General features: G+C 40.2%; 1 protein-coding gene across 3 annotated transcripts in view; it reads left to right on the top strand.

Annotated features, from left to right (window-relative positions):
- ARNT2 (aryl hydrocarbon receptor nuclear translocator 2) overlaps positions 1-20,690 on the top strand; it is a 76,335-nt gene that overhangs the window by 31,365 nt on the left and 24,280 nt on the right. For all 3 annotated transcript variants that reach the window (XM_015639319.3, XM_015639318.2, XM_015639320.2), the window contains 7 exons: positions 3,592-3,694; positions 5,694-5,759; positions 6,127-6,212; positions 13,178-13,254; positions 15,168-15,302; positions 16,084-16,158; positions 20,076-20,227. In XM_015639319.3, coding sequence (XP_015494805.1) covers positions 3,592-3,694; positions 5,694-5,759; positions 6,127-6,212; positions 13,178-13,254; positions 15,168-15,302; positions 16,084-16,158; positions 20,076-20,227 — 694 coding nt within the window. The remainder of the gene's footprint in view (positions 1-3,591; positions 3,695-5,693; positions 5,760-6,126; positions 6,213-13,177; positions 13,255-15,167; positions 15,303-16,083; positions 16,159-20,075; positions 20,228-20,690) is intronic.

Genomic DNA, 20,690 nt, shown 5'->3' with positions numbered 1-20,690 from the left:
TTCTCAGTTGCAATTGGAGATCCAAAAGGGGAAGGTTTGTGCATAATCCAGTCACTGTTTGCCCACACAAGGGGCACAGCAGTGCCAACATGAACATTTTCCCCATTGATCATCATGTGAATGTTTTTAGAGCATCTTTGAGAACACCCTGCAGGAAGTGTTTCTGGCATGTGTCCTCAATGCTTGAATCTGTTATCTCTTTACTGGTAAGAGCTTTATGTGGCTTCTCTAATTCTACCCAGATAATGAACTTGCCCATTGTCCTCACCTCTGTTTGCCAGCCCTTTCCTGTCACAACAGCTGACATCAGGTTCCTGGAGCACACAGTGGTTTCCTGCTCAGAGAACAACTGGTTTATTACAGGTTGAAGCAATACTGCCTTCTGGATGGGGACTGTAGTGGGGAGATTACACCAAATTGTCAATTATACCCAGACCAGCCAGAGGGATTTATGTGCCCATTTTAATCAGCATTGTGCTGATTTGTTCGCTTTCTCCTTCTCAGCAGAGCACACTGTGGTTTCCTCTGAGTTGAGCAGCTGCTGTAAAGGGCAATAAGACAGCAGTGTCAGCCACAGCAGTGCTCCTGCACTTTCTGCATCCCAGAGTTGTGTCTGGAGCTGGAGAGGGGAGAAGTTTAACAGGAAAATGAGCTACATGCAATTAACAGTTTATGGGGAAGCTGGTAAGGGATCCAGCTGGTGGTGGCACTGGGCTGTTAAATGGCTCCTCTGAAGAAACTAGAAGGAGAAATTAAAGAAAAATACACACATGCACTGTTCAGTTAACAGAAGTTGTCAGAGTATCCTGGAATATTTCTTATTAATAAGAATGTAATTTCCAAGTTTAGCATCAGATGTGCTTTGTGTTTGTCCCATGGAGAAACCTAAATGAGGATTTATCACTGAGGATGCTGGAACAAACAGAGATAGTAATACTGTCATCAGGGCATGCCACCTCCTTGAACTGAGCTGCCAGTGTGACTAAGGTGCAATTTATTTAGTTTGCTTGATTTAGTCTAATAATCCATAGTTAATTACAGTTCTATATATCTGTATTTAGCTATGATTAATCTATAATTTTTCCTCCTTTTAAAATAATTTGATCATAAGATTCTAATAACAGATGAGACACAAGCTGCTTGTTTTATTTCAAAATCTGCAGTATATTGTTAGAGCTCTACAAGGCTGACATATGCACACTGGACTATTGAAACAAGCTGCTGAGAGATCTTTGTCATTGTATCAGCACAGCAAACATTTCTCTGATTCACATACCCCCTGCAGTGATTTTGTAAGTCAAGGCAAAATTTAGAACTCTATTTGTTATCTGGTACATATTTTAAAGACATTGCCAAACAAAAAGCTAAATTTAAAAACTCTGAATTTTGTTGTTGGGGGTACCAGACATGCCAAAGGAACATGTGTCAGCAATTTTAGACTTAGTGGCCATGTAATTGTGAAATATCCTTTGTGGTTTTTTTGTGATAGATGCTCTTGGATGATAAAAACAAGAAATTTCTATTAGCTGTGTGAGTAACATTCACTGTCAGTGCTTTTTTGATTAATATTGGTGTCTCCTCAAGAATTTGTATTGTAATGAAAAAAGAAAGTGCACAGAAAACAACTTTTTTTTTTGTTTGTGTGAATGGCAAAGTTATTGACCTAAGAGAAAATTGCTTTTAGTGGTTTGATTTGACTGGCCATGACTGTTGACATGGACAGCCATTGGATCCTGCACTTATATCCTGTCTTTATGTGCTTTATTGTATAATGCCTTCATTTGTGAATGAGTTTGCCTCCTGCCTGATGTTGTTTTATTTCTCCAAATTGTCTGATTGGTTGTGGGGATGGGGAAATAGACTGTGACTTTGGCTATAGAAAATGCAACAGACTGTCCAGTGCAGGGAGGGAAGTGTGGTAGAACTGCCAATCCATCCTGCATCATGGGGTCAGCACGGCTGGGCTGGGACATGTGGTGTGATTTCTTCCCAGCTCACACCTGAGTCATAGCCCAGGATTAATACAGAGCTCAGGGCTTGAAATTGAAGCACCTTTAGGAGTTGTTCCCCAGGCTTGCTGCCTTCTTAACCATCTGAGATAAACCTTGGAGATAACACCAAATGACATCTGACCTTCTGTTGGCAGGGGTGGCTTTCCTCCAGGAGTTATCTGGAGTATACCTTAAAAGTAAAATGTTGCTGAGTTTTTTATCTTAAAACTGTTTTGTAATGATTTTGTTCTCATTCATGGATGGAAGTAAATATTTAGAGTAACTCTGATCTTAGTGTTTGGCAGTAGGTTTATTTCAGAACTTAATTTTTGGACAGTGACTTTTAGGTCAGTCTGGTGAGGCAGATTTTGAATTTTGCATGTTTTTTTCAATTCAGTACATCCAGAACAGGTGCCTTACATTGCTGTAAACCTGGCTGCTTATACCACAGTGAAGACTTAGGCTTGTATAGTTTCAGTTACTGAAAGATACCCACATTAAACATTTGGGTTTGCTCATGGCCATGTGTTGTGAGCACTGGTGGCTGTCATTTAATTGCCTGGCAGCTGTTCCACTGCATTTCTCTGGCCCACTGTCACTTTTGTGGCTGCATCCAGCCCTTGAGCATTGTGGGTCTGCTCCAGTGATTCATTTCTAGTCTGTGCTAGGTTTTGTAGTCAGCACTTGAGCTTTAGGTGTAAAAATCCATTCTGTGAGTTCTTTGGTGATAAACAGAAGGATTCTGAGTGATACCCAGTGTCCTGAAATCCCTGATCTGAACCTGTCTGTAGTAACAAGTCTTCTGTTTTAAACGAAAGAATTAGTGTCACTCACTTCCTCCCTTTGCATGCATTCCATTCCCTCTGTCCTGTCCTCTCTTGAGCTGACTTGGTGGCTGTCATTCCTTTTCCAAGCTGTGTCTGTGGTGTGTGATTCTGAGGGCTGTAGGGAGCAGCGTCTGGCCCTGGACCTTGCACAGGCTTGTGTTGCTGTGTGGTGAATTGGATCATCTCACTGATGTGTCTGAAAATAAACTTTAGAAATGCTCTTGATGTGGCAGTTTCTTAGCAACTTTAAAAGAACCCCAGCACAAGGGCTGTTGTGACAAATCCTGTATCCCATCTTCAAGGAGAAAGTTTGGTCTTTGTGCATCTCACCATCCTGACAGTTCTGACTGTGGTGAGAGTGCTCTGGATAGGCACAAGCTCAGGGAAAGAGGAGCAGCTGTCAGGGCACTGATAAATGTTGCTTTATCCACAGTTCTGGTAAAGAGTGGAGCAGGCTGATCAAGTCAAAAGCTGTGTCTGCTGTCATTGCCTTGTTTGCCTCCAGGCATTTGACTCGGCCCTGGAAGTTGGTCTTGGGCCAGCCAAGAAAAGAGCCATCACTCCTGTGACTCGGTCAGCTTTGCTGAAATCAGTTAAACCAGCACATAACTGATCCTCCCCTGTGAGACCAGGATCAAGATTTTTTATCTTGGTATTTTTTCCCCCTAACTGGGCTAATGGCATTCAGCCCGTGAATTTCTTGTTATTTAGTTTCTAGTAAATGGAATTAAATGTATGTACTGAACACCAGTTGCTCTCCCTGGCATTTCTAGGACGAATCCTGGACTTGAAGACGGGGACAGTAAAGAAAGAAGGCCAGCAGTCCTCAATGAGAATGTGCATGGGATCCAGGCGCTCTTTCATTTGCAGGATGAGGTATGCATTTATCCTGTATTCCCATCACAGTTCAGTCCTGTCTCAGTTTAGACTTCAGATGTTTTGTTGCACTAATTGACATTGATTACAAACTAAAGTGGTAATGACACATTCACACAAAGTATTTCTAGAATCCTTGCTCTACTGAAAACTGAAACCAGTCTTCCTTAACAGATAATGACAAACCAGCATCTCATTTCTGTTGTAGATATTCTTACCAGTTGGGGTATAGGTTCCTTTTTCCAGAGAACTTCATTACAGCTTCACTTCTGTGAATGGAATGGAATTTAAATGGAATTTTAGCCACTCTCTATTCTAGTAAAGTTGCTCAAATTGATACTTTGGGAACAAAGCTTTCTCAAGTCTAATGAACACCCAGCTCTGTGTATTTTTTCAGTGAAGCAAGAATATTAAAAGAATCTTGAAAATAAACAGGAATTCAGTTGCAAACCTGCCAGCTACGTAGGAATTAACCTAAGCCTGGTATGAATTAACCAGATGTCAGCTGGCTGATGCTAGATAAATGAGTAATTGTTAGAGAGTTTTTGATTTGCCATTTTCCAACTTCTCCTGCGTTGTTTGGGCTTCTTCAGAGATTTGTCTGCCCAGAGCGTTTTTTAGGGGCTTGTGATCACTTCTCTTGTTTTAGTGCTAACAGGCTAAAAGGCCTGTTGCTATTGCAATAAATTTTTGTCTTTTGATAGGAGGGGAAAGTACAAAATTGCATCTGTAGGCTCTGTCCACTATAAATGCTGATAACAGTACTGCAAAATTCATTACAGAATGAAACACACAAAGCACAGTTTCTGACATACTAGAGATACCTGTCCTTTGGTAATGTGGTGGATTTTTTCCTGTCCTGTGAGGGTGCTGAATGTGTGGCTCTTGGGTGCCTTTGGAAGGTGCTTATAGACTTTATACCTGCAAGATCAGACTTCAGAGCTATAGAACCTTTTTACCTCTTAACTGGGATGGAAGAAATAGAGCCCAGCAGAGCACTGAGAGCACTGCTGCTTCTTCCTCTCAAGATGCACATTATGTTAGGAGGACTTGTTTGTGCAAAGAAAACCAGGTCTAGTGTCCTGCTTGTGGTTGTTTCCCAGCTTTCAAAACAGTTCAGATTGCAGATATTTCCTAGCACCATGATTCTGTAAACTCCAGTACATGAGAGTGATTTTACACATTCCAGTAACCCCACTGTTTTTGTATTTCTAAATCTTATTTTAGTTATTCATTTCTTCTCCTTGGCAGTGACTGATAAGAAAAAAAAATTAAAGGAATAAAAAGAAAACCTTCTGGGAAGGATGAACCTCAGATAATGTGAACTTTCCTTGTGGTTGCTTCTTTCATTGTTGTTATTATTTTTCCATTAAAAATGAACTGCTTTTACCCTTCAAACTATTTACTCAGCTTCAGATGGATTGTTGAAATTTTACAGTTAGGCATACTTATAAATATCACAAAATACAAGTGTAAATATCACATGAACAAGTGTTAAACAAAGTTATTTGACAGTGTAAATAGTTTGAACTTGCAAACATTATCTTAATGTCTACAGACATTGTAGCTGATGTATGGCAGTGGAATTTTTCTGTCCAGGAAAGCTATAGGAGCAGAGATTGGTTTGTGTGGATATTTGTGGGCCTGACATGTATTTTTCTCTAGTTTTCACTTCTGTTTTATGGAATTTTGAAGTGTGTCTTTTCTTTAGCCACCCTTGGGATATCAATTTCAAATAGTCTTTATGCTGGGGGAATGTGGAATGGAATCTTTTTTAGTCTCTTTTATTTTTCTAAAATAAAGAACATTTTTATAGCACACCTAAAAAGCTCAGCCTATGGAAGCAGCATGTTCTAAATAAATACAAATATGCATTTTTTTTCCAAAAACAAATATCCATTATTAGCTACTTATAGATGGTAATAAAGATCTCAAAATGCATTTTCATCATGTATTTATATTCATTTTTGAGCCCTTCAAAATATTAATTTACTTTTAGGTGTGGAAATGCTCCTCTGGATCATTTACCTCTGAACAGAATAACCACCATGAGAAAAAGATACAGGTACTATTGCTGTACTTGCCCTAAGCCCTCTCATTTGCCACTGGGTTAATGCCCCACCTGGTCCTGCATACACTGGATCCTTTGCAAACAAAATCTCTTTGCATGTGTCACTCAGCTTCTTTATCTTATACCAGCTCCATCTCTGAATCAATCTTCATTATCTTTTTTAGAGAAATATTACAGAAAACAGGTACAGCTTGAATAGCAACATAACAGAGCTGGCAGGGTACAGAACCCTGGGTTGATTCTTGCCTGTTTCCAGCATAGTTCACAAATACTGATAAATCATTAGTAGTCATAGTCTGAAGGCATAAAGCTGTTCTGCATGTTGATCAATGTAATGTTTTTGTGTTCCTCGTTCATTCAGGAACGGCCTGGGCCCAGTGAAAGAAGGTGAAGCACAATATGCAGTTGTCCATTGCACTGGCTATATCAAGGCTTGGCCACCAGCAGGTTTGTATCCCTTGTGGAGGGTGGTGTGCACCAATCTGTCCTTGGGACAGCTGAATACCTGGCTCAGGTTTCCTTGCAGCTAGAAAAACAGGGAGAATTTTGGTGGGGTAACTGATTAAAGCTCACCTTGAGAAGCTTTAGATCAGAAAAAATCAGCTGTTGTTACTCACTCAAAGCATGCCTGTTTTCCATGACACCCTTCTCAATTCCATTGTCACAGGGGACCTGTAGGAATTGCCAGTAATGCAGGAGTCCATAAACAGGGGCCAAAAGATTTCAACTTACATTGATAAACCAACATAAAAACGGTCTCATTTTAAGAAGGTGGATGCAAGGGATTGTGTATCTCTAGAAAACACCAATTAATGCTTTTATACTTAAGTACTGAATTGTGAGTGCCTATGTAGGAAATGTGTAATTTCAGTTTAGACACATGGATGTGTCAGTAATGGTGTTATGTGAGAAGGTTCAGTATTTGTGATCAATTCTGTTTTGAGGCTGTTTTTCTGGGAATCAAGTCTTGGCATACGGCTTTGATCTACGGAGAAAAACATTTACCTGCTGGAACTCAGTATTACATATGGGAGTATTTACCTTTGAAAAATTCCAAGAGGAGACAGTGGAGCTCATCCAGACCTCATTATGAGCAGGGTTACGTGACCTTGGCGTTTGCAGGAATTGAAGATGTTGTTTGCAATGTGACAGTGCCTGCTGGCACAAATCAAACCAGGAGCTGTCCTGCCCTTTTGTGGTTGTACACCACGGCCATAAATCACATTATCCAGGGATTATGAGTCCTAAGAGGTGGTTTGTACCAAATGTGTGCAGTGGTGTGCAGACACACATGCAGATGTGAATTTCTTGTTGGTTTTCTGCTGAAATGCGGTTTCGGAAGCAGAGGAAAACTGCCCCTCTTGTTGCTAATAGGATTTAATAGGAGTCAGGATGTTTCAATTTTGCTTCTGTCTCAAAAGTGTAAGACCACAGTATCTGTAAAGTGCTCTGAAAATAGATGTTTTTTTCTATTTTGTTTTCTTCTACAAAAAGATTTGCTTTTCTGTTGGTAATTCTAAATGTGATTGAATTCGACCTTGAAATACGGGATGCCTTCTCAAGAAGGTGTAGGTCAAATAATATTTTGTTTAGTTTGAATGAGAATCTTGCTGCATGTAATGGGATGTTTAAAGAGATCTGACTTCTCAGGGTGTATGTTGCTAATGCAGAGCTGCAGATGCATGAACTCAGATCAGCACTAGCTCCTGATGTTGGCAGTGTGTGCCCTTCAGCCACCAGTTCTGCAAGACAGCAGCATTGGATTAAAAGGATCTTCTGGGTCTTTGTACCCAGTGGCCAGGTATCAATCATTGCAAATCCCAGTTGGCATTAGTGAGGTCTTTTCCCCATCTCAACTCTTCCAAAACCTTGCTGCTTTCTCGTGCCTAGAAACCTGTTTAATTTTCAGTCCTTATTACTTTATGGGAAGTTTTTGCTTCACTGAAGGTCAAATGGGAGTTTTTCTGCCTTGTGCCTGTATGTCTCTCCAGTGTTCTGGTGTGTTTCCAGAAGGAGGTTGTATCCTGACAGCCTGGACTTCACAAAGACAATCCAGCCTACTTCTGCTTTTCGTTCTCAGAATGCATTCTCTTTACCCTTGTGACTTTTCTCTGCAATTGTTCCTGTTTTCACTTCACTTCTCAACATGTAGGTCACTGGCATGACACATTGTTGTTTCAGATGAGTTTGTAGTGATGGATAACACAAACAGTATTTCTTGTCTTGCCTGGCAGTGTAGGATACAGCATCCTTCTTATTTGTGTGGTGTGTCCTGCAGGCATCCTGAGAAATCTAATATAAATTTGTATGTCTTCCAGGTTGCCTTTTTCTCTTCTGTCAGCTGCAAATCTTGCTTTGAATTGTGTGATGTTTCAATTAGTAATATCAAGTTCCATCCTATTTCTGTTGCTTTGGCTTATGACTGTTACTGTTCCCCAAGTGCATGCTTGTGCATTTAGTAATGTTGGATATCATCCCATTTCTATTACTCCACTCCTCAAAATCACATGGTGCTCCCTTATGATATCCCAGTGCTCCTCCACAGTGTTAATGCCTCCAAACTATAGCACAATCCTAAGGGATGTTTTTGATTTTGACAGCCTTATGTGGAATTCCATTGGTCTTTTATGTTACCATCCAGATTGTTACTCCTATTAGTCATGTCTGAGTGCCTTTTTCAGGGCACACAGAACTGAATCAGGGCCTTTTTCATGAGTGTTTACATGCCCTCCCAGTCTTCTCCACTTTGTGTTGGTGATTGTCATGTATCCATTGACTTTCAGAGTTGAATGGGAATATCCATGGGCTGAATTGTTCCCCTATATGTTTGAGTAAATTAGTGACAACATCACTGCATTTGTTCTCATTTCCAGTGGTAATCCAACCATAATCTGCAAAGCAAATGAGATAACTACAGCAGTAATGGAATTTGCCAAGGCTTCTCTACCCTGTAATAAAATTACTTTGTTCAAATCAGCAAGCCCTGCATGGTCTCTGGATTCTTGGGAATAAATGGGCTTGTGCTAAATCACAGCTGTTTAAAAATTCAGCAATCAAAAAGATAATTTTCATTTATTCTTCAGTTGGCAAATGGACACTAGTATAAACTCCAGATCCTTTTATTTCAGCATGTGCAATATATAGCTAATATACAATACAAAGTGTACTTTCATAAGCAAAAGAACCAATATTATCAAATGCCCTTAATCTGTACTTGGTCTCATTTGTTTAGCACTTGGTGCTTTCTCTTTCTGGGTTGAATTGCACTGTCTGTGGCCAGAGTTCATTTTTTTTAGTCCCACACTGAATAAAACAATCAGTGTTGATAGAGAAGCATCAAGAGAAGAATTACTTTGTGATCATTATTGTATGATAGACTATTTGACAGTGCTGCTGCAGGGAGGAGTGTGTGCAAATCAAGCAGTCTGAGTACTTCAAACAGGTGAAAATGCATAAGCTACAGACAGCTGGTGGCATATTTTAAGGACTGGGTTTGTTGTTCAGGTCTGTGTTCAGCATGAAAACACTTCCAGCCTAGCTTTGTGGTTTTTCTCACCTGTGTGGAGCAGCAAGGCTCATGTGCTGGCAGTCTGTCTTCAGCCCCTTCTTCACTGAGAAAGGGAAAAAATTAAGTGCAAAACCAGGCATATGATACCTACACACTTCTATCCCTGTGGGTTATTTGCTGGCCTCAGGTAATCAGGGTATAAATGTAAACTTGGTGTGGAAGTCAAAGGAAGAAGGAGTCAGATATTTCAGATGGATGCTCCAGCCAGTCATGTTGTATGTTTGGTTAAATAATGAGAGTGTGGTGTTGGGTTGTTTTGAATGAGGTGAAAGGACCCCTTGTTTGAAAGTGGCTGAGCAGCAATCCCAGCCTTTGTCCCTCTCTTCCCAGCGAAGCAGCACAGATGGAGCTTGTGATCCTCAGCCTAGACAGTGCTTCAAGTTCAAAGTTCATAAAGCTGAGAAGTGCTGACCTTCTCCTGGGTTATTTCCCCATTTTTAACTTAAGCAAGATTTGCTTTTCTTCTATTTCTTTTCCCCTCTGAATATCTCATTCCTGGAAGGAAATGAGTCTTCTGTGGCCCATGTGATATTTTCCTAATAGGTTTGTTTTGCTTTTTTTTCATGCCATAAGATTTGGTGGAGAGAGAAGATGAAGTCTATCAGGATGTTGGTAGTTTTCTGTAAATCAAAGCCAGGATCAGCAGAAAAGCATATAGTGAAGAAAAGAGACAGATACATGTTTTGAAAACTTCAAATAAAAAGTCACAGAATAATGTCAAATTCAGATAATGTTGATTTTTTTTTTTTCTCTTTAGTTAAAAAAGAAACATTTTAGTCTTCCAAGTCAGACTTACGGTAACGTCTTAACCACAGCATGCCAAAGCTGTTAGGTTATTTTAAAGTTTTGGCCAGAATCAGGACGTTTGTGCAAAGTACTCCCTCTTCCAATACAAAACAAAATAGTTGCTTGAATATTCCTTGCAGTGCTGTCATTTTAAAGGCTTTATTTATTTTTTTTAAGGAATGGTTAATTTCATTTTTATTGGGATTTTTCACGAGATTTTTATCCATAGTATGCTATCCACAGCCTTGTTTGTGAAAGCCTTATTCCATCATTTTGGATGAGATGAAAGATAGTCACACAATGTAGTTCCTTCCCTGGCAAGTACTTACCAGAAATGGTTCTAATGGAGACAGGCATTATCAGGGGATTGCTAGTGACCACTGGACACTTAAATTCCATCTTTCTAAAGAATTACAAATAATTTCTTTTTTAGTGTAGTGGAATAAAACCATAAATCCACTAATGTTGTTGTGTGCCTTGCAGAAAATGTGAGGCAGCAGGATAGAGAAAGAAAGCAGAAAATGAAGCTTTTCTGTTGTTAGAGCCAACTGGAAGCTCATTGGGAAAACTAAAAAGTTCCTTATGTCCACACCAACACATGCTGTTGCCCTGTGGGAAACTGTTTGCTGGTATAAAGGACACTTGGAAATTAAATATAACCTCTGATGGCACAGCATTCTATTTGTGATGCTCAGTTGCAGCTTAGCTGTGCCAATTGTTGATATGAACTCAGGCCAGTGAAAAACTGTATTTATTATTTGAGAGGGGTGTATATTTGGTGTTGGGAAATAAACCCTCTACCAGGGTTACACATAAAGAATGTGGATGACTGAAGTATGTTTATTTTGTTGATGCCCCCTAAAGATGAATTTCATGGCTTCTTACCTCCAAGCTCTTACAACTTTTTTTAGAGATAGAGCTGGACAAACTGGGAGAATGTGCATTGCACATCTTTATTTACCTGTCCATACTGGAGTGCATTCAAGAGGAAATGTGCTAAAACAAAATTAAATGTCAGCTCCAAATGCACCCTCCCATATAAAGACACCCAGAGTTGGATCTTTGGAAATATCAGCTGAAGAATAAAGAAAATAATTTCTCTCTATGGAATGCTGCCAGTAGTAGCATCTACACTGCAGAGAAGCAGACAATCTTTTTGTCATATTTTTTCTCTAGGCACTTTGGGAAGGAGTTAACAATCCACTGGGTCGTGTATTGATTACTTCCAAGCAGATTGGTTTTTATTCCTAGAGTGTCTTGTGGCATAACCCAGCTAAGGGTTATATAGATTATATTTGGTCTGTATACTATTGTGGTATACAGACCAAATGTAATCCATCTTGGGTAAAAGGGGAAAAAAAAAGATGAAAATTAGAACAGCCTCCCTTTGTCAACAGTGGCATCAGGAATGTTTCTTAGCTAGGTTTAATTTTGGAGGATGTTTATGTTACTTTGATTTTATTTGAGCAGTAGCAAGCATGGACCAAGTTCCTAAAAAGGAAAGCATTGAAAGCTACAGAGAAAAAGATTATGCAAAGTGGAAGCTGTCCAGCTATATCTTTGCTGTCCTTTGCAATACTCTGTGCCACTAAGGCAATGATTGGAAAAGCTTTTGAAGTCAAAGGAATATACTTTAAATGTGCCCTTCTCCAATAACAACTCCATTTTAAAGGGATCTTTTGGTTAAGGTTATCCAACTAGAATGCTTGGAGTTATGTCCTTAAAACAGCACTTGTTAGATGAGACAATAATGCTCCTCCTTTGTTAAGCTCTTCAGACCCATTGATAAAATTCTAGTTATCAATAGGGTATCAATGTTGTACACCCCATATTGTAAAATTATTGCAGAACAAGTTTCAATATATTATACAAAAATATGGGGAAGAGGTTCTTTCATATGTGATGTATTTCATTTTATTGTATTGTTCAGTGAGGACCAAAAAATAGCTGTAAAGTGCTGTTTGGAAGCTGATTTTCAGAAAAGATTCAACTATTTTGATACAAAATAGCATCCTTAAAGTTGACTCCAGTTCATTCAACAGCATTTTTAGTTGTTTTTCAGAGGTGTCATTTAAGAAAGTGATGTGCTGTCATCCTCTGGGCTGTCCAAAAATTGACTTACATTGGGGATTATAAATGTAAAAAATAAAGTGGCTGTTGTTTCAGAAATGGTAGCTGCTTTGCAATTAATTTCATTAATGCTTTTAAGTGCCTCTTACATGATTCACTGCCTGTTATGATTGAATTCCTTAAAAGTCCTTGTGAAAGAGTTTACAGATCACTTAAAATAGGTCAGTGGTGTCACTCCTGGAAGACGTATTTTCCAGTGTTTTATACGAACTTGGTGTCTCAGTGCTGGAGTTGGGAAATAGCCTTAACTCAAGGCTTAGCCAACAAGCAAGTAAAGAGTGCTAATCTGAATGTTCCTATTTGTGAAACACTGAGATGGAAAATAGTACACATGTATGTTTTGAAACTATTCCTGTGTTTATGGTAGTTACTCCTGTTACACAACTGGAACGAGCAGTGTTAGCAAAGCATCTGCATTTTTTTCAGCCTTTCAACGTAACAACACAGGTTTAGTCCATTACAGAAAAAAGTAAAACCAGCTGTTAAATATGAGCACAGATTTAGTGATTAATTTATGCTGTGCCTTGTTTTTAAGGCTCATTATAAAATATTATTGACAAACTGAACACAATGTGCATTCACTGACCATATGAAGTGACCCCATGGTTCCATAACGTGCTGGTGGAGCAGCACTCATGGAAATGTTACTGTCTATCTTGGTGTATAATGGAATTTTAGTATCTCCTTTGTCTTCAGCAGCCAAAATTGCTACTATGGGTACTGTGTATACCTGTGAAGTATGTGGGATTGAGTACAAATGAGAAGGATCTTCTGATCTGAACCCAGAAATAATGACTGAATCTTAGAGAAGAAAAGGAAGTTATTTTGTAACATTTAGAAAATCTAGAAAAGTACAGAGCCAGGACAACAACATCTCTGTTTATCCCAGTTTTCTGATTATAACAGTATTTGTTATCATTTACTCCAGGAATGACTATACCAGAAGAAGATGCTGATGTGGGACAAGGTAGTAAATACTGCCTCGTGGCAATAGGAAGGCTTCAGGTAATGCCAGTTTTTCCATATACAAACTATTTCTGAAAGCATGATCATTGTTCTGTGTGGTTGTCAAAGATTTGCACACTGTTTTGCTACTAGACTGTAACTTTTAACATGCCTTCAGTTTATAAAGTGCCTTGGTGTCTGTGCAGTCAGTGACTTGTCTAGAACTTGTCAGCAGAGCCAAATGAAACTGTGATTTTGGTGCATATGTGTACTTAATCCAGTAACAACAGCAGAGAAGCTCCTGAAGATGAGTGTGCACAGAGCTGCCATTCTCTAGCCTGTGTTGGGGGTAGTGAGAAACGTGGCAGTGCAGGTGCTGGGTTAAAGTGACCCCCAAAGGCAGTGATGCATTCCCTGCCATCTTCCCCATCATTCACTCTCTGACTAATCAACTCCTTGAAAAACTGTGATTGCAGGAGTTATTCTGAAAATGGTAAAGATAAAGTAGTCAAGAGGCACTTCAGAAATCATAGCTTTATTCTCAGTGTGTGTTGTGTTATGCATTCAGATGAGATGTGAGCTGAAGGAACTGGGAGAATAAAATTTTCCTTCTTTTTTGTGTAGGCGGTTACAATTGTTGTAGTGCATTTCCTCCTTTGTGCATTGCTGAGCAGAGCTCTGAGCTAAAGCAGTCATGGTGAATCTCCTTCACCACAGCAGGGAGGACAGTTTTTATCTTCCTTGTCTGGGAATTGTGCCATGGGTGAACATGTTTGAGCCTCTTGTGTGATCCCCTGCACTCGCTGCCATCTGCTAGGAGGGGATCACTCCTCCTGACAAGGTGGAGTGACCCTCTCACAGGTGCCAAACCCATCTTACCCAAGGTGAACAGCCTGCAAGTGTTAGCAGGTCTGCAGAGGGGCTCTCCAGGGCCATGGCAGGGCTACAGAACTACTGCAGGATGGGTTTTAGGTTAGTCATATTTTCATAATCTGTAGTAATATATTCCAATAATAAAAAGAAAGAAGTTAAGGGGGTTCATGTGTTACAGCTTCCAAAGAAAGATGATTTCCAAGTAATGTCAAAACATCTGCTCCTTTAGAGGAGCCATTGTGGTATGTGAGTGAGGGCAGGAGGAAGTTCTGTGGTGGGTTAAGTCAGAATGGAGTCAGGGTGTACAAATTAAAAACTCTCGTTCTGTAACAGCAGATTGAAATCTTGCATACAGTTAACTGGCTAATCAGCTCCAAGTTAGCAATAAAATGACATTTTGCTCATTTTGCATTGTTAGCAGAGATAGCTGTGGAAGTTGTAAGAAAATCCATGGTCTCCTTTGTACCTCCAGTGGGAAAGAATGGATATGAAGTGGCCTGATAGCACAGATTTCAGGCAGAGAGCTGAAAACACATAGTTCTCTCTGGTGAGATTTGAGAAGTATTTAGAGAACTGTGTTTCTCATTATGAGGAGCCGCTTGCTGGTCTAATATCCCATACCTCAGCCTCTGGAGGATTTGGTTCAGGTTCTGTAGGTGTTTCAGGTGAGGCTCCTGTCACCTGAAACATGAATGTTTAGTCTGAGCAGTCCTGTTGGTTAGGTCTACAGATAATGGGTTGGTTTCCTGTCCTATCCTAAAATGAGTGGACTGCAAGTCATTGGTTGACAGAGATAGGAACCACGATGCCTGATGTGCTGCAAAGTGAGATGAATCCAGCTGGACTTATATCCTCACTATATCCCCCTTTCTTGGGAACTTCTGGTGTGTTTGTTTCTCTGCAGTGCTGTGTTAAGCCTCAATAGATGCCATGGGGTGAGATGTTTGCCCTGCAAACTGGACTAAAGGCCGTTCTGTCATTTATCTGTGCTGTTTCATTTTACTTCCTCCAGTTGTTAGCAGTCTCCTGGCAGACTGTTGTTTAGCTGTGGGCTCAGCTTTGGCGTCAGGTGACAGTTGTGTGCACTTGCTTGGCCCTAGGTGACCAGCTCTCCCGTGTGCATGGACATGAACGGCATGTCGGTCCCCACGGAGTTCCTGTCCAGGCACAACTCTGATGGGGTCATCACCTTCGTGGACCCAAGGTGCATCAGCGTCATTGGCTACCAGCCCCAGGTCTGTGCCCACTGGGAATGTGGAGAATGGGCTGAGCTAATGCAGAAAATCCCATTTGCAAACATGAAGTATTTGTAGCTGACAATTCCTACATCGTGTACTAAATGCTGTTTGTTTTTCTTTGCTGTCCACGCCCCTGTGTGGGGTATCTTTTTATACCTTTAGATCTGATTAAAATTCTAACAGCAGAGTGCTCTGAACCTTGCACAGCTTTCCAGTGAAGACATTTCTGTGATAGAAAGTTAACAGTGCTTGGAGAGAGTTTTAGTCCTGTAGACCTTTGATTCTGCCAATCTCTTGAACAGTAAGCAAATATAATTTACGGCATCTATTTTCCTTTAGGCTTACATCTGCTCCTCTGAGCAGGAGGCTAGTACAGAACTGAGTAGAATAGTAAATGAACCACAGCTCTCCCTCAGATAACTCCCAACAGTTGCAATTTAGAGGCAGAAGTGGTTCCTTATTCACTTTCTTATTTGTATTTTTTTATTTTAAATTGCTTTATAATAAGTGTTTTTACAAAAATTAGTGCTATAAAATGAACTGTAGTAGCAGATGTTAGTTTTTACAAGACACATTTTTAAAGGTATTAGAAAATTACTTAAACTTTTTTGTAAAAACATGGGACATGATGCCTACAAATCTTGTTTGTGTGGTTTCTCCCTGATTAATAGTCCCATTAAGTGTTACAGATCTTGTGTTTGCAAGAATTACTTGCAGGTCTGCACATGGATTTGTGTTGTGGTTTGGGCTTTTTACACAGCTTTATGTTTTATTCTAGGATCTTCTGGGAAAAGATATTTTAGAATTCTGCCATCCTGAAGATCAAAGCCATTTGCGAGAGAGTTTCCAACAGGTGCTGTGTCCTGCTCCTTTTGTTCCACACTTTATTTTTTGTTATTATTTTGACCAGAGAAGTAGTTTTTATTTTATAGTTCAAGATACTTTTTTCTGCTATGGAGGAGAAGGAGTGGCAAGATACAAAATAATTTGTTGGTCAGTTATCAGTTGGTTAAGCTGTATAATAAATGGTAGCTTAAACTGCAGTATGGATTGACAGCATTTTTAGAAATAAATCTTCTAGTTATATATTTGTTTTTTTACTGCACAGAGTGAACTGTTTTGGAGATGTCTGCATTGATCCCACTCTGTTAAGTGGTAACCAAAATGATTTCCAAGATGGGCTGTTGATTTGGAATTAGTTACATCCCTCTGTGCCATTGGGTTGTTTGTAACTGAGTTCTCTGCTAGCATAGATGATTTGCTTTTTCATGTACTTTAGTGGAGTTACCCCACTGTACATCAGCAGGTAATTTGGCCATTTTTCTCTATTAGAAATTGAAATGTACAGAGAAGTAACAAAAGAAATACAACATACAGGAAGACTTACTTTTTTCATTTTTACTGTGGGCCACATTTACATCAGCTGAATCAGTGACATTTATTCCATTGCAGAGCTTACTGTTTCAGCTTGGTCTGGGACATGCATCAGCAGGTCTCTCTCTAAGATGCCTTCTTATTGTGGGCTTTTCAGTGCCTTTCCTGCTGCACCAGAACACCCAGCACAGGATGTTTAACCTGATTGCTGAGGTTCAGCTGACCTAAGTGGTTCCAGATTTTCTGACAACAGCCAATAGCTCAACCAAGTTGTGTTGATCTGTCTTGCATTGGATGCTGAGATGTATTTTCAGCTGTAAAATGTGGATATGAAGTGACTTCTTAATAATTCGTGTAACCAACTGTTTGTTCAGGCGTGGCATGCACAGACAGAGCCTCTTGGGGAAAAACAACTAAATGCTGTCCCTAGAACAGATTGTGAAACTGAGGTTATGGTCTCTGCAGAAGCGTTGGAGATAGTGTAAGATATTAGTCCTGAGCTGTTTCTCACCATGCCCCCCTTCAAGAGGGACTGCCAGCCCCTTGGCCAGCTGTGCCTTCAGTTCCCTTGCACAGACTGAGTGAAAGCAGCAGCCTTTTTAAATTCAAGGTATTGATCTGTGAGAGTTCAATGCTTTAAACAGGTCACCACAGCCAGAACATCTCTGCCCCACCTTGGCTGGGGGTGTGATGCTGCAGCTGAACCCTCCTGATATGATAAGGGTCTGTCACCAGGAGTCAGTTCTGCTTCCCCTCTCCTCTGCTGCCTGCCCTCCTCCCCACCCACCAGCTGCCCTGGCCCTGCTGGGAGACCTGAGGCACTAAATGCTTTGCATGGAACTTCCAGCTTTGGGCTGTTCCAGCTCCCTGAACTGGTGCCTGATGGCGTCAGCAGCGCAGGAGCAGTGAGAACACATATGCTGTTTTTCAGTGCTGCCCAAATGATTGATTCCACTCATCTGTCCAAGAGACAGTGACAGAGAGCTGCTGGATAATGGCCCATCAAACATCCATCTGCAGTGAATCCATCCAGGGCTTGCCTGGGTCTCAGCAGGGCTGACTAAGGAGCAGTTAATGACTTGGTCCTGCCAGGGAGATCGGGCTGGGGGAGGCTGCCAGCGTGTCCCTGAGCTCGGGATTCACTCACCACTCACTGCATGTGCACAAGTGATTTGCTGATCATGGTTTGCTTAAGGTCATAGAGAAAGACAGCAGGAAAAAATACAATTAGAAGTGAAAGTTCCTGCTCACTCAATCTATGTCCAGTCTGTGAAAATACTGTGTTGTTTCCTTAGCAGGCAATGCCTTCTTGGGTGTATTTTTGTTCAGTACAGTAGCAGTGTGATTGGGGCTGCTATTCCCATCACACAGTAAAAGACTGAAGTAAACAGTCAAGCTTTGCACCAGGTGGTTTTTATTTCCAAAGAATATAAGAAAGTAAAGTTTAATCATTAGCTTTGAATTTTTTTTTGTGCTGGTTTGTTTGTGTGCTCTGTCTTAAGACAGTTCAGGATTTTCCCACCAGCAATCTCTCTGCTTTATATATTATTACAGAATTACTGTTTGCTTAATCAGGGTTTCAGGGTAATAGATCACTGCCATTTGTGTTATTATTGTTAATTCAGAGTTAGAAATCTCTTAATTAAAAAGGTAACTGTGATTTCAAATGAACTCTTTTTTCTTTTTTTCCTAAAACCTGAGAACTTAACACTTTTGATTTGCTGACAGTATCAGAACCAGGCTGGTGCATAACAGAGGAGGGTGGGTTTTGCAATTTTTGGTCAATTGCCAGTATCTATCTCGGAGCTTTATTTCCTTGGGAAGATAAATTCATTCATCAGGGTGGGAAAAATCAGGCCAGCATAAGATAGTTTCAAGGCTAAGACCAACAAATACAGGTTAATATCAAAGTGTCCAGTATACAGCTATTGGATACCCAGTAGATTCAGATTGTGCACTCTACACCAGCTCTGTGGTTTCTACCCTGGGTGTGGTAGTAGAAAATTGCTGATAAAAGAATGTTGCTCAGTGAGCTCAGAAAAACCCTGTAAAAGCATTAAAAAACTCCAAACAAAACCAACCAAAAGTCATTTACTTCAGTATGATGTCCTGGGCTTTGCTAAAGCTTATTGTGTCTTCTATTTGCATTGTTTTCTATTTGCATTCTTTCCATTTCGTCCTATAGCCAGTTGATTAATTTGAAGTGCAAACCTCTGAAAAAAAACAGGACTGGGACATTTTTCTTAATCTAATTGCTTGTCAATAAAGACAGAGGGTAAATAGTGGGACTTCTAGAGAATACATGCTGCAGATAGCTAATAAAAAGTAAATTCCAGATGTTAATGATTAAGAATCCACAAGATGTGGCGTTTATTTGCAGTAGACCTTCCCTTTCCTTCCTTGAGGCAACTCTGAGATAGCCTGGTGGAAAAGCAGTAAAATATAAACAGAGATAGGCAGGTAAGTGCCAGCTGAATGACTTAAAACCATGAAAGCTTTTTTCTGGCTTAACCCCAGATTGTTGGATAACACATGAAATGCAGTTGCAGGGCCAGTGTGAGAAGATTGCTTTGAATGTACTTTAGATGGCTGCTTCTTAATCCTCACTTGGTGCCCAACTATTGACTTGAACAAAACTTCAGCTACCAAACCCAGACATCTGAATTTTTAGTTACAAATAGCCTGTGCAAGCAAGGAATATATACTATTAAAATGGACAGTGGCTTATCGGTGTTCTTTCTATTCAAACACTGGCTCACTCTTCTTTCTTCTGAAAGCCAGAAGCAAGAGTCTCTTGTTAGCAGTTTGCCATCCTAGAGAGTCTTTTAGTATGTTTGGGGAACCAACCTCTGGTGGTTTCTAAAAAAACACAAAATAAACACTGTTGTGTTTAAGCAATGCCCTAAATTTTGATGCTGATTTATCACATATATTAATTGTATAGCTGGGTGCCCAAGCAGAAAAGCAGTCAACCTCAAAATGGCTTTCTTTAGCTGCAGTGATTGGTTTATGGTTTCCATATAAACATTTAAAAGATCCTCAGTTTGGTTTCTGTCAATCTCTTGATAAGTGTTTCACATTAAAACATTCTTAAAGTTTCTGTGCTGGGATAACAGCACAACCTGATGATTGTCCTGAGTCTATATTCTTTCTGTAAACAGGCTAGAAATTGGCATTTTATATGACAATGAGGATTTATATGAGGATTTAATTCTGAAGGAGATAGCTGTAAACATGGATAGGATTTTGCATATTCTCTCCAAACTAAAAATTTCTCTGCTGTGCCCGTAGTTTTCTGGAATTCAAGTTTAAAATGCACCAGTTGCTGCTGTTGACTGTTCATTTGCGCTGCAGACAGCAATCTCCTGTTATTAACCTTTCCAAATGGCTTTGCAGGTGGTGAAGCTGAAAGGTCAAGTCCTGTCTGTGATGTATCGTTTTCGCACCAAAAACCGGGAGTGGATGCTGATCAGAACCAGCAGCTTCACATTTCAGAATCCTTACTCTGATGAGATCGAATACATCATCTGCACCAACACTAATGTAAAGTATGTGCCTTTCTGGGTGATCATCTCTGTGCTTGTGGTTCTCAAGAAACTGTAACCATTCTTTTTCACTGTAAAGCACATCCCAGTTTTTTAACAGATATCTTGTGTTTCTCTCTAACAGTGAAGGCTGTAACAGGGTTTTGCTGCATCAGGAGATCTCCCAGTGCAGCTGTTTCTCTGTGTCATTATCCTGTGATGCTTCCAGGGCCTGGCTGCACTGGGGGGAAACGTCACTTATCTGTTATGTCATTAGACAAGGCCATTGATCTCAGTCCAGGCTGCCTTGAACTAATGCAGAGCTTCCAGCAGCACAGCAGCTGTCCTGATACTGGAGGAAGGTTAGCCTGACTCCTGAGCCAAAAGAAAATTCTATTTCCATGTTCATTGTGGTCATACCATTCTGTAGTTCTGGGCTCTTCTGCTTGAGCTGTGTCTATTCTTAGGACCTAATGAAGCTGGCAGA

Source organism: Parus major, chromosome 10, assembly GCF_001522545.3.
Source record: "Parus major isolate Abel chromosome 10, Parus_major1.1, whole genome shotgun sequence".
Lineage (NCBI taxonomy): Eukaryota > Metazoa > Chordata > Aves > Passeriformes > Paridae > Parus > Parus major.
This window is presented reverse-complemented; position numbering and strand designations above follow the sequence as displayed.